Source organism: Heterodontus francisci, chromosome 23 (assembly GCF_036365525.1).
Source record: "Heterodontus francisci isolate sHetFra1 chromosome 23, sHetFra1.hap1, whole genome shotgun sequence".
Lineage (NCBI taxonomy): Eukaryota > Metazoa > Chordata > Chondrichthyes > Heterodontiformes > Heterodontidae > Heterodontus > Heterodontus francisci.
In genome coordinates, this window is record NC_090393.1 from 60,622,945 (window position 1) to 60,634,994 (window position 12,050).

Sequence of the window (12,050 nt, forward strand, 5' to 3'; positions counted from 1 at the left end):
TGGAACTCCGTAATAACTCCAAACCAGCTTAAATACAAACAAAATTTCAAAACCAGAAACATCAGCCATGGAAAAGAATAAAATGACTGGTGGGCTGTGTGGGTGAGACTCCCTCTCTCATTGCCCTGAGGGATTATATAGCCTGATGGAGTAATCCCATCAAGTTCACAGTCCCTGTTGCAGGCTGTACTCAAGGAGAGCATGGCTTGGAGATGAATTGCAACACCAACTCCTCCAGGCTGGGAGTGTGGGATCAATAAATCACCCTTTCATGGAGACAAGATTCTGCTGGATGCATTTCATGGAACCCAGTTCTAATGCAGGACTTTGATTTCCTTGGTGAACTACATTTAGCAAACTAGTTAACACATTCTGGTGAAGTCCTGCATGATATTTTAGTACAACGTGGAAGGGGATTATGTTTGATTTTGGGTGATCATGTCAAACAGGTGACATTGATTCGGCTGGCAAACTCATTGGAAATTAAAAGCAAAATACTGCGTATGCTGAAAATCTGAAATAAAAACAGAAAGTGCTGGGAATACTCAGGACAGGCAGCATCTGTGGAGAGAGAAACAGAGTTAATGTTTCAGGTCTGGGTTCTGCTGAAAGGTCACAGACTTGAAACGTTAACTCTGTTTCTCTCTCCACAGATGCTGCCTTACCTGCTGAGTATTTCCAACACTTTCTGTTTATATTTCATTGGAAATTAAAATTGGAAGAGGTGTATAATAAGCCGCGAATCGATAACACTCTTGTTACACTATTGGCCAATGTCAAAATCACCTCACAGACTGTATCTCGTCTATTTTAAACAATTATCAACTGCAGCAACACAACGGAGAGAAGAATTTGTCCAAGCACCTTGCCCCTAAAAGTTGTGTATGGAGCAACCTAATCCCAGTGAAGACCAGAATTATACTCAGCTCAGGGCCACTTCACGTCGCCAGGGTGTGAGAGTCAGTCAGTTGAAGTGTCGCACTCACAAGTTGCTGCAGACATCCTGAGTGCAGAATTCAAGGATTTCTGTCAAGCAATAAGTACAGAAATCTAGATAAGACTTGTTGGGTGACATTGGTATTATGTTTGATGCACTTCTAATGATTACAAAATGATGAGAGAATTACCTGAATCTGTGCAACTGAAAACGGATTCTGCTAGATTGAAGAATTCAGCACCTAGGATGTTCTTGTAGTTGAGGTGAGTCGCATGAGTCAAACACTTTGTGGAGTCTTTGAAAAGTAGGTCCCTTTCTCCATATTTGTCCGACTGGAAAAGCTGAAATTCAGAGTCGGAGCTAACCCCAAAATATTCCTGTTAATTGAGAAGTAGACCATTAAACTGTGCGTCAAAGGGGGGGAAAGAACTAGTATGGTAATAAACTAGGGGCAGCATGCTACCCACAATTTCCAAACATTGCAGCAGAGTTACTCACAGTCAAGGCTACTACTGGCTTCCCGTCGTTTGTCTGAAACCTATCATCTCCGTAAGTGCCCGACTGGGGAAATATCCTGGCCCTGATTTCCTAACGATACCTCATGACTCAAATGCCAATGAGCTTAAAACCTGGATAACTATAATTAACTTCACTCAGTGGTAGCCCTATCACCTCTGAATTGGAAACTCATGTTTAAACTTCATTTCAGGACTAAGTCTAGGCTGGCAGTTCAGCACAATACAAAGGGAGTACTAATGTCTTTCACCCTCTGTCATGTTCTCTGACTCACTATACCTCCACAGGAATTTCACTGAGATTTTAAGAAACCTATAAAAATAAATGTAATGCAAATACTTGCCAGAGGCTGAAGAATAAAATGTAATATTATAAATTGTAAATTTATCTCACCACCTGAGAGGTAACAGAACACGGCAGACCATCCAATGGAAATGTAATCAGGCGGGTCCTATAATAGATGGATGATCAGCTAATTTACTAACCAAGAGGTGACGGTGATGACCAAAGAGCCTAAACACACTGGTGTTAATGTAGTAAACATGTTAATCTCACTACTGTGCATCTGCTCCCTTCTTTACCAAATGATCAAGATTTTGGTTTGGTCAGTTGGATATGCACACATGAACCCATCGCCCGATCGCTAAGCCAAGTTACTGACAAATCCGTCTCGGAAGAGTTACATACAAGCATATGAATTAGGAGCAGGAGTAGGCAACTCAGCCCCTCGAGCCTGCTCCGCCATTCAATAAGATCATGGCTGATCTGATTGGAACCTCAACTTCACATTCCCACCTACCCCCAATAACCTTTCACCCCCTTGCTTATCAAGAATCTATCTACCTCTGCCTTAAAAATATTCAAAGACTCTGCTTCCACCGCCTTTTGAGGAAGAGAGTTCCAAAGACTCACGACCCTCTGAGAGAAAAAATTTCTCCTCATCTGTGTATTAAATGGGCGACCCCTTATTTTGAAATAGTGTTCCCTAGTTCTAGATTCTCCCACAAGGGTAAACATCCTTTCCAGATCCACCCTGTCAAGACCCCTCAGGATCTTATATGTTTCAATCATGTCGCCTCTTACACTTCTAAATTCCAATACAAGCTTAGCCTGTCCAATTGTTCCTCATAAGACAACTCACCCATTCCAGGTATTAGTCTAATAAACCTCCTCTGAACTGCTTCCAAAGCATTTACATCCTTCCTTAAATAAGGAGATCAATACTGTACACAGTACTCCAGATGTGGTCTCACCAATGCCTTGGATAACTGAAGCATAACCTCCCTACTTTTGTATTCAATTCCCTCACAATAAACAATAACATTCTATTAGCTTTCCTAATTATTTGCTGTACCTGCATACTAACCTTTTGCGATTCATGCATTAGGACACCCAGATCCCTCTGCACCTCAGAGCTCTACAATCTCTCACCATTTAGATAATATACTTCTTTTTTATTCTTCCTGCCAAAATGGATAATTTCACATTTTCCCACATTATACTCCATTTGCCAGATCTTTGCCCACCCACTTAACCTATCTCTGTCCCTTTGTAGCCTCCTTATGTCCTCTTCACAACTTACCTATCTGTTTGCCCAATATGGAGTGCACATTTCTTCCTCATGGGGCTCCGAGAGCTTCACTGCAGGATGGCAAAAGCCAATGTTTAGGTACTGCAAGGGTATTAAGAATTACTGTTGGAGTTTCGCCAGCTGTGACCATGCACAGAGCACTGGTGATCTGGTTGCTGCTTGCCTAGCCAGGGACAGCTTTCCCTTTATGGTATTAATGAGCCAGGGTACCTGGTCAATTATAAATATTGCTTTTTCAAGTGCCGTAGACCCACCTGGCTAAGGTATCAGGATACAAAATCTGCCATGGAGTCAAATGGCAGGCAGATACATCCAACTTACCTTGCTTACCAAGGAGCACAGAATGATCTGGACATACTACACTGCTCCACAGGAGCCTAGTGAATACAAATGAAGATAGGTTTGCATGAACAAGTTTCTCATTCTTCAAGTCTACTGTCTATCACTGTTTTAACATTCGACTGAATGGGCAGACGGGACCTCAGTTTAACAATGCTTATTGAGACTTCGACAAGGCAGCACTCCTATATTATGATGTAGTGTGGATTTCAAAGTCACAACCAGTGGCGCAGTGGTTAGCACCGCAGCCTCACAGCTCCAGCGACCCAGGTTCAGTTCTGGGTACTGCCTATGCGGAGTTTGCAAGTTCTGCCCATGACTGTGTGGGTTTCTGCCGGGTGCTCCGGTTTCCTGCCAAAGACTTGCAGGTTGATAGGTAAATTGGCTATTGTAAATTGCCCCTAGTGTAGGTAGGTGGTAGGGAATATGGGATTAAAGGTAGGATTAGTATAAATGGGTGGTTGTTGGTCAGCACAGACTCGGTGGGCCGAAGGGCCTGTTTCAGTACTGTATCACTCTATGACCCATGATAGGTGATTGTCCATAAACGTCAGCAATGAAAACCTGCTCTTCAGCTTCTCTGGGCAGCTGGAGAGATCAGCTCAGCTTCAGCCAGGAAAATGAAGACTAGTGTTGCTGGGGCCACCATTTATCTTTGCCTTTGGAAGTGTCTTACTGTCTTTGGAGATACTTGTGCCATCTATATATGAAGGTACTGTCCCTGGCAGCAGCATCGTGACTGAGGATGAGCTAACAATTAGAATTTGACTTCACACTAAACAGAACTCTTGTTCTCATTCGGTCCCATGTGCTGTCTTTAACAACTTCCAATCCAAGGTGGAGAGCAAGCAAACTTTTTTAAGACGGTTAGCTAAGCCAGGCATCGAGGTCAATGTAATGTAAGTGCAACCAAGGTTCCCTCCTAGTGGGGCTGGGGGGTGGGGAAAAGAGAGGAAGCGCCTTACTTCAGCTCAGCGCCTCCTCTTGGCTTAGATGTTGAAGTCGGCACCTGGAAATCAAGGAATGAAGTGCAGTAAGGTGTAACTAAGTGTGTTATTATCCCAACACTGTCACTGGGTAACATGTCTCCTCTCCATAGTTGTCATTGAATCATAGAATGGCTACAGCACAGAAGGAGGCCATTCAGCCCGTCATGTCTGTGCCGGCTCTCTGCAAGAGCAACTCACCTAATCCCTCCCCCTTTTCCCCTGTAGCCCTGCAAATTTTTTTGTTTCAGATAATTATTCAATTCTCTTTTGAAAGTCACAATTGAATCTGCCTCCACCGCACACTCAGGCAGGGCAATCCTGTTCCTAACCACTCGCTGCGTAAAACAGTTTTTCCTCATGTCGCTGTTGCTGAAGAGGCAATCACCTTAAATCAGTATCCTCTAGTTCTCGACACCTCCGCTACTGGGAACAGTTTCTCCCTATCTACTCCGTCCAGACCTATCATGATTTTGAACACCTCTATCAAATCTCTTCTTAATCTTTTCCCCAAGAAGAACAGACCCAGCCTCTCCAATCTATCCATGTATCTGAAGTTCCTGTTCCTTGGAACCACTCTCGTGAATCTTTTCTGTACTCTCTCTAATGCCTTTACATCCTTCCTAAAGTGTGGTGCCCAGAATTAGACACAATACTGCAGCTGAGGCCAAACCAGTTTTTTATACAGGTTCATCGTAACTTCCTTGCTTCTATACTCTCTGCCCCTATTTATAAAGCCCAGGATCCTGTATGCTTTATTAACCACTTTTTCAACCTGCCCTGCCACCTTCAATGATTTGGGCACATACACCCCCAGGTCCCTCTGCTCTTGCACCCCCTTTAGAATTGTATCCTTTATTACCTCTCCTCATTTTTCCTACCAAAATGAATACTTCACACTTCTCTGCATTAAATTTCATCTGCCACTTGTCCACCCATCCCACCAGCCTGTCTATGTCCTCTTGAAGTTTATCACTATCCTCTTCACAGTTCACAATACTTTCAAATTCTGTGCCATTTGCAAATTTTGAAATTGTGCCCTGAACATTAAAGTACAGGTCATTAATATAAATGAAGAAAAGCAGTGATCCTAACACTGACCCCTGGGGAACCCCCCCCCCCCCCCCCCCCCCCCCACCCCCCCCACCCCATATATCTTCCTCCAGTCTGAAAAACAACCATTCACCACTACTCTCTGTTTCCTGTCACTCAGCTAACTTTGTATCCCTGCTGCTACTGTCCATTTTATTTCATGGACTTTAACTTTTCTGAAAAGCCTGTTATGTGGTATTTTATCATGGTATTTTGGAAGTCCATGTACAACACATCAACCACATGACCCTCATCAACCCTCTCTGTTACCTCGTCAAACATGATTTGCTCTTAGCAAATCTGTGCTGGCTTTCCTTAATTAATCCACATTTTTCTAATCATTTCCAAAAGCTTTCCCACCACCGAGGTTAAATGGCTGCTAGGTTTATCCTTGCACCCTTTTTTGAACAAGGTTGTAACATTTGCAATTCTCCAGTTCTCTGGCACTGCTCCTGTATGCAAAGAGGATTGGAAGATTATGGCCAGTGCCTCCGCAATTTCCACTCTTACTTCCCTCAGTAACCTTGGATGCATCTCTTCTGACCCTGGTGACTTATTAACTATAAGCACAGCCAGCCTTTCTAATACTGCCTCTTTATCAATTTTAAGCCCATCCAATGTCTCAAATAACTTCTCTTTCACTATGTTTTTGGCTGCATCTTTTTCCTTGGTAAAGACAGATGCAAAGTACTTATTTAGTCTCTCAGCCATGCCCCCTGCCTCCAGGCATAAATCCCCTTTTTGGTCCCTAATTGGCCCCACTCCTCCTTTTATCACCCTTTTACTATTTATATGCCCATAGAAAATATTTGGATTTCCTTTCATGTTAGCTGCCAGTCTCTTCTCATACTCTCTCTTTGCAGCTGTTATTTCTTTTTTACTTCCACTCCGAACTTTCTATATTCAGCCTGGTTCTCACTTGTATTGTCCACAGGACATCTATCATATGCACCATTTTTCTACTTTATCTTACTCTTTATCACTATCGTCATCCAGGGAGTTCTGGATTTATTTGTCCTACCTTTCCCCCTCATGCGAATGTAAATCGACTGTACCCGAACTATCAGCTCTTTAAAGGCAGCCCTTTGTTCCGTTACAGATTTGCCTGCCTATCTTTGATTCCAATTTACCTGGGCCAGAAATACAAAAAAACAGAAAGTGCTGGAAATACTCAGCAGATCTGGCAGCATCTGCAGAGAGAGAAACAGAGTTAAGATTTCAGATCAAATACCTTTCAGCAGAACAGTTCTGATGAAAGGTCATCGACCTGAAATGTTAACTCTGTTTCTCTCTCTGCAGATGCTGACAGATCTGCAGAGTATTTCCAGCACTTACTGTTTTTATTTCAGATTTCCAGCATCTGCAGTATTTTTTATCTGGGCCAGATCTGTTCTCACCCCATTGAATACGGCTCGCCCCCGACTCTGGATTTCTCCTTGTCCTGTTGCATAGCTAACCTAAACCTCACGATACTATGATCACTTTCTCTTAAATATTCCCCAACTGACACCTGATCCACTTGACTCAAATCATTCCCCAGAACCAGATCTAGCAATGCTTCCTTCCTGGTTGAGCCAGAAACATACTGATCTAGAAATATTTCCTGAACACACTTCATAAACTCTTCCCCCTTTCTGTCCTTTGCACTATTTCTAACCCAGTCTATAATTAGGATAATTAAACCCCCATTATAACTACTCTATAGTTCTTGCACCTCTCTGTAATTTCCTTGCAAATTTGTTTCTCTATACCTTTCCCACTAGTTGGTGACCTATAGAATACATCCAGTAGTGTAATGGTACCTCTATTGTTTCTTAGCTTTAACCAAATAGATTGTGCCCTTAACCCCTCAGGACATTCTCTCTCTCTACCACCATAATGTTCTCTCCTTAATCAGTACTGCTACCCCACCTCCTTTCTTTCCACACTTATCTTTCCTGTACACCTTGAATCCAGGAATATTTAGTACCCAGTCCTGCCTTTTATGAGCCAAGTCTCTGTTATCGCCACATCATCATATTCCCACGTGACTATTTGTGCCTGCAGCTCACCAACCTTATGGACTACACTCTGCGCATTTACATACATGCACAGTAAACCTAATTTAGACCTTATTATATTCACTCTTACCCAGACCCCAACAAATACCATACTATTTCCCATCTCTCCCAATTATCTGCACCTTGTTTTTCCTCTCTAATATTCACTCCTGGTTCCCACACTACCTCCCCAATAGCACTAGCAAATCACTCCACAAGGACATTGGTCCCGGCTCTGTTCAGGTCCCATCTCACCCAGAGCCGGTCCCAATGTCCCAGGAACCTAAAGCCGTACCTCCTGAACCATCTCTCCAGCAACGCATTCATCTGAAGTATTGGATGCGATAAACATAGGGAGAGAGGAAGTATTAATGGAATTAGCATCCTTGAAAGTTGATAAATCACGAGGGCCAGATGAAATTTATCCTAGGCTATTAAAAGAAGCAAGAGAGGAAATAGCAGAAGGTCTGACCATCATTTTCCAGTCTTCACTGGATACAGGTGAGGTGCCGGAGGATTGGAGAACTGCTAACAATGTACCTCTGTTTAAAAAGGGAACGAAGGATAGACTGAATAATTGCAGGCCAGTCAGTCTAACCTCAGTAGTGGGCAAATTATTGGAATCAATTCTGAGAGACAGGATAAACTGTCACTTAGAAAGGCACAGGTTAATCAAGGATAGTAAACATGGATTTGTTAAGGGAAGATCTTGTTTGACCAACTTAATCGAATTTTTTGAAGAAGTAACAAGGAAGATAGATGAGGGTAGTGCAGTTGATGTGGTCTACATGGATTTCAGCAAGGCTTTTGGCTAGGTCCCAAATGGCAGACTAGTTAAAAACATAAAATCCCACCGGATCCAAGGAAATGCAGCAATGTGGATTCAAAATTGGCTCAGTGGCAGAAAACCTTTGTTGATTGTAATTGTTGATGACTGTTTTAGCGACTGGAGGGCTGTTTCCAGTGGTATTCCGCAGGGTTCAGTGCTGGGTCCCCTGCTTTTTGTGGTATATATTAACAATTTGGACGTAAATGTAGGGGGCATGATCAAGAAGTTTGCAGATGACACAAAGATTGACCGTGTGGTAGATAGCGAGGAGGTTAGCTGTAGGCTGCAGGAAGATATTGATGGTCTGGTCAGATGGGCAGAAAAGTGGCAAATGGAATTCAACCTGGAGAAGTGTGAGGTGATGCATTTGGGGAGGTCAAACAAGGCAAAGGAATACACGATTAATGGGAAAATACTGAGAATTGTAGAGAAAGTGAGGGACCTTGGAGTGAATGTCCACAGATCCTTGAAGGTAGCAGGACAGGTCGATAAGGTGGTTAAGAAGGCATATTTTCCTTTATTAGCCGAGGTATAGAAAATAAGAGCAGGGAGGTTATGCTGGAACTGTATAACTCATTGGTTAGGCCATAACTTGAGTACCGTGTGCAGTTCTGGTCACCTCATTACAGAAAGGATGTAATTGCACTAGAAAGGGTACAGAGGAGATTTACGAGGATGTTGCCAGGACTGGAAAAATGCAGTTTTGAGGAAAGATTGGATAGGCTGGGGTTGTTCTCCTTGGAACAGAGAAGGCTGAGGGGAGATCTGATTGAAAATGTACAAAATTGTGAGGGGCCTGGATAGAGTGGAGGTGAAGGGTCTATTCATCTTAGCAAAGAGGTCAGTGACGAGGGGGCATAGATTGAAAGTGATTGGTAGAAAGATTGGAGGGGAGATGAGGAAATGTTTTTTCACCTAGGGGCTGGTGGGGGTCTGGACCTCACTGCCTGAAAGGGTAGTTGAGGCAGAGACCCTCAACTCATTCAAAAGGAGTCTGGTTATGCACCTCATGTGCCGTAATCTGCAGGGCTACGGACCAAATGCTGGTAGGTGGGATTAGAATAGGTGGATCGTTTTTTGGCCAGCACAGACACAATGGGACAAGTGGCCTCTTTCTGTGCCTTAAACCTTCTATGATTCTATGATATCTATGATCTGCTCTATCCTCCTATTTCTATCGTCACTAGCGTGTGGTACTGGGAGTGATCCGGAGATTACTACCTTTGAGGTCCTGCTTGCCACTTTCCTAGCTCCCTAAACTCTGCCTGCAGGACCTCTTCCCTCTTTCTACCTATGTCGTTGGTACCCATATGGACCATAACTGTTGGCTGTTCACCGTCCCCCCTCAAAGTGCTCTGCAGCCGCTCAGTTACATTCTTCACCCTGGCATCTGGGAGGCAACATACCACCCTGGATTCATGTCTGCAGCCACAGAAATGCCTGTCTGTTCCCCTAACAATTGAATCCCCGACCACTTTTTATTTCCCAATTTTTCTCCTGCCCCCTGTACAGCTGAGCCAGCCATGGTGCCGTTGCCTTGGCTCTGGCTGCATTCCCCAGAGGAACCATCACTCTCACCAGTATTCAGAATTGCCCAGTCATCTCTCCGTGCTGCCCCTTTGACATCTTCAGCTATTAGTTTTGAATCTTCTCAACAACTCTTCACACTAGCTTGTTCCTGTCCTTCCCAGCAATGACACCATAAGATCTGAGACAGAAATATGCACCACCAAACAAACACAGACCTGGGATTTCATCAGGAAGTCGTAGATTTTGGTGGCAATGACAGACCTGGTCATCACAATATTTGGAGGGATGGAGCCCAGGTTGCACTTCTCCCACTCTGTGACTGGGGCACGCTCACCACCTGGACACAGCAACTCAAAGTCATCAGCACTCCAACCATCGGCCCATTTGCTCCTGCCCAGACCTACAAAGGGAACAGTCAATGGAGCTCATGATCACTTTCAACATACGTGGTTTCCTTTAGAAATCTGAGACTTTAAAATATTCCTTTGTAGCAGGCACATTAACTAGTCCACTTCAAATAGGATGTCATTAATGTCCTTCAGGGAAGGAAATCTGCCATCCTTAACACCTGGCATTGACCTAGGCACTGGAAATGACAAAGGCACACCCTGACCAGTCGATCCTTCAAGGTTCTCCTCATAACATCTGGGGACTTGTTCCAAAGTTGGGAGAGCTGTCCCACAGTCTAGTCAAGCAACAGCCTGACAGTCATACTCACCAAATCATACCTTACAGCCAAATTTCCAGACTCCTCCATCACCATCCCTGGGTACGTCCTGTCCCACCGGCAGGCAGACCCAACAGAGGTGGCTGCACAGTGGTATACAGTCAGGAGGGAGTGGCCCAGGGAGTCTTCAACATTGACTCTGGACCCAATGAAGTCTCATGGCATCGGGTCAAACATGGAATATGGGCAAGGAAACCTCCTGCTGATTATCACCAACTGCCCTCCCTCAGCTGGTGAATCAGGACTCCTCCATGTCGAACATCACTTGGAAGAAACACTGAGGGTAGCAAGGGCACAGAATGTACTCTGGATGGGGGACTTCATTGCCCATCACCAAAAGTGGCTTGGTAGCATCAGTCCAGACTGAGCTGGCCAGAGGAAGAACATATCTGCCAGACTGCACCTGCGAAAGCTGGTGAGAGAACCAATGAAAGGGAAAAGTTTACTTGACCTCATCCTCACCAATCTACCTATTGCAGATGCATCTGTCCATGAAGTATTGGTAGGAGTGACCACTGCACAGTCATTGTGGTGACAAAGTCCCATCTTCACACAGAGGACACCCTCTATCGTGTTGTGTGGCACTAGAACTGTGATAAATGGCATAGATTGAGAACAGATCTAGCAGCTCAAAACTGGGCATCCATGATGCATCAGCAGCAGCAGAATTGTATTCAACCACAATCTGTAACCTCATGGCTTAGCATATCCCCCACTCTACTATGACCATCAAACCAGGCACCAACTCTGGTTTAATGAAGAGTGTAGGAGGACATGCCAGGAGTAGCACAAGGCATATCTAAAAATGAGATGCCAACTTGGTGAAACTACAACCCAGGACTACATGCATGCTAAACAGTGGGAGCAGCATGCCATGGACAGAGCTAAGTGACCCCACAACCAATGGATCAGACCCAAGCTCTGCAGTCCTGCCACATACATCCGTGAATGATTGTGGACAATTAAACAACTAACCAGAGTGAGAGGCTCCAAAAACCACCCCTCAATGATGGTACAGCCCAGCAAGTCATTGCAAAAGACAAGGCTGAAGCATTTGCATCCACCTTCAGCCATCCTGTCCTACTCCTGAAGTCCCAAGCATCATAGATGCCAGTCTTCAGCCAATTTGATTCACATCATGTGACATCAAGAAATAGCTGAACACACTGGATACAGCAAAGGCTATGGGCCCTGATAACATCCCACCTGTAGTGCTGAAGACTTCCCTAGCTGTTCCAGTATAGTTACAATACTAGCATCTGCTCAAAAATGTGGAAAGTTGCCCAGGTATGTCCTGTACACCAAAAGCAGGGACAAATCCAAACCAGCCAATTACCGCCCCATCTATACTCTTAATCAGCAAATTGATGGAAGGTGTTGTCAATAGTGCTATCAAGCAGCACTTACTCAGAAACAATGTGTTTACCAATTGCTCAGTTTGGGTTCTGCCAGGGTCACTCAGCT

The 12,050-nt window shown here is 44.2% G+C and overlaps 1 protein-coding gene across 4 annotated transcripts in view; it reads right to left on the reverse strand.

Moving 5' to 3' along the window:
- Positions 1 to 676: 676 nt before the first annotated feature.
- Positions 677 to 12,050, reverse strand: part of sxph (saxiphilin) — a 114,144-nt gene continuing 102,770 nt past the window's right edge. For all 4 annotated transcript variants that reach the window (XM_068055617.1, XM_068055613.1, XM_068055615.1 and 1 more), the window contains exons 16-18: positions 10,075 to 10,259; positions 1,128 to 1,314; positions 677 to 1,026 (exon numbers count right to left, since the gene is read on the reverse strand). In XM_068055617.1, coding sequence (XP_067911718.1) covers positions 983 to 1,026; positions 1,128 to 1,314; positions 10,075 to 10,259 — 416 coding nt within the window. In that variant the 3' untranslated portion in view covers positions 677 to 982. The remainder of the gene's footprint in view (positions 1,027 to 1,127; positions 1,315 to 10,074; positions 10,260 to 12,050) is intronic.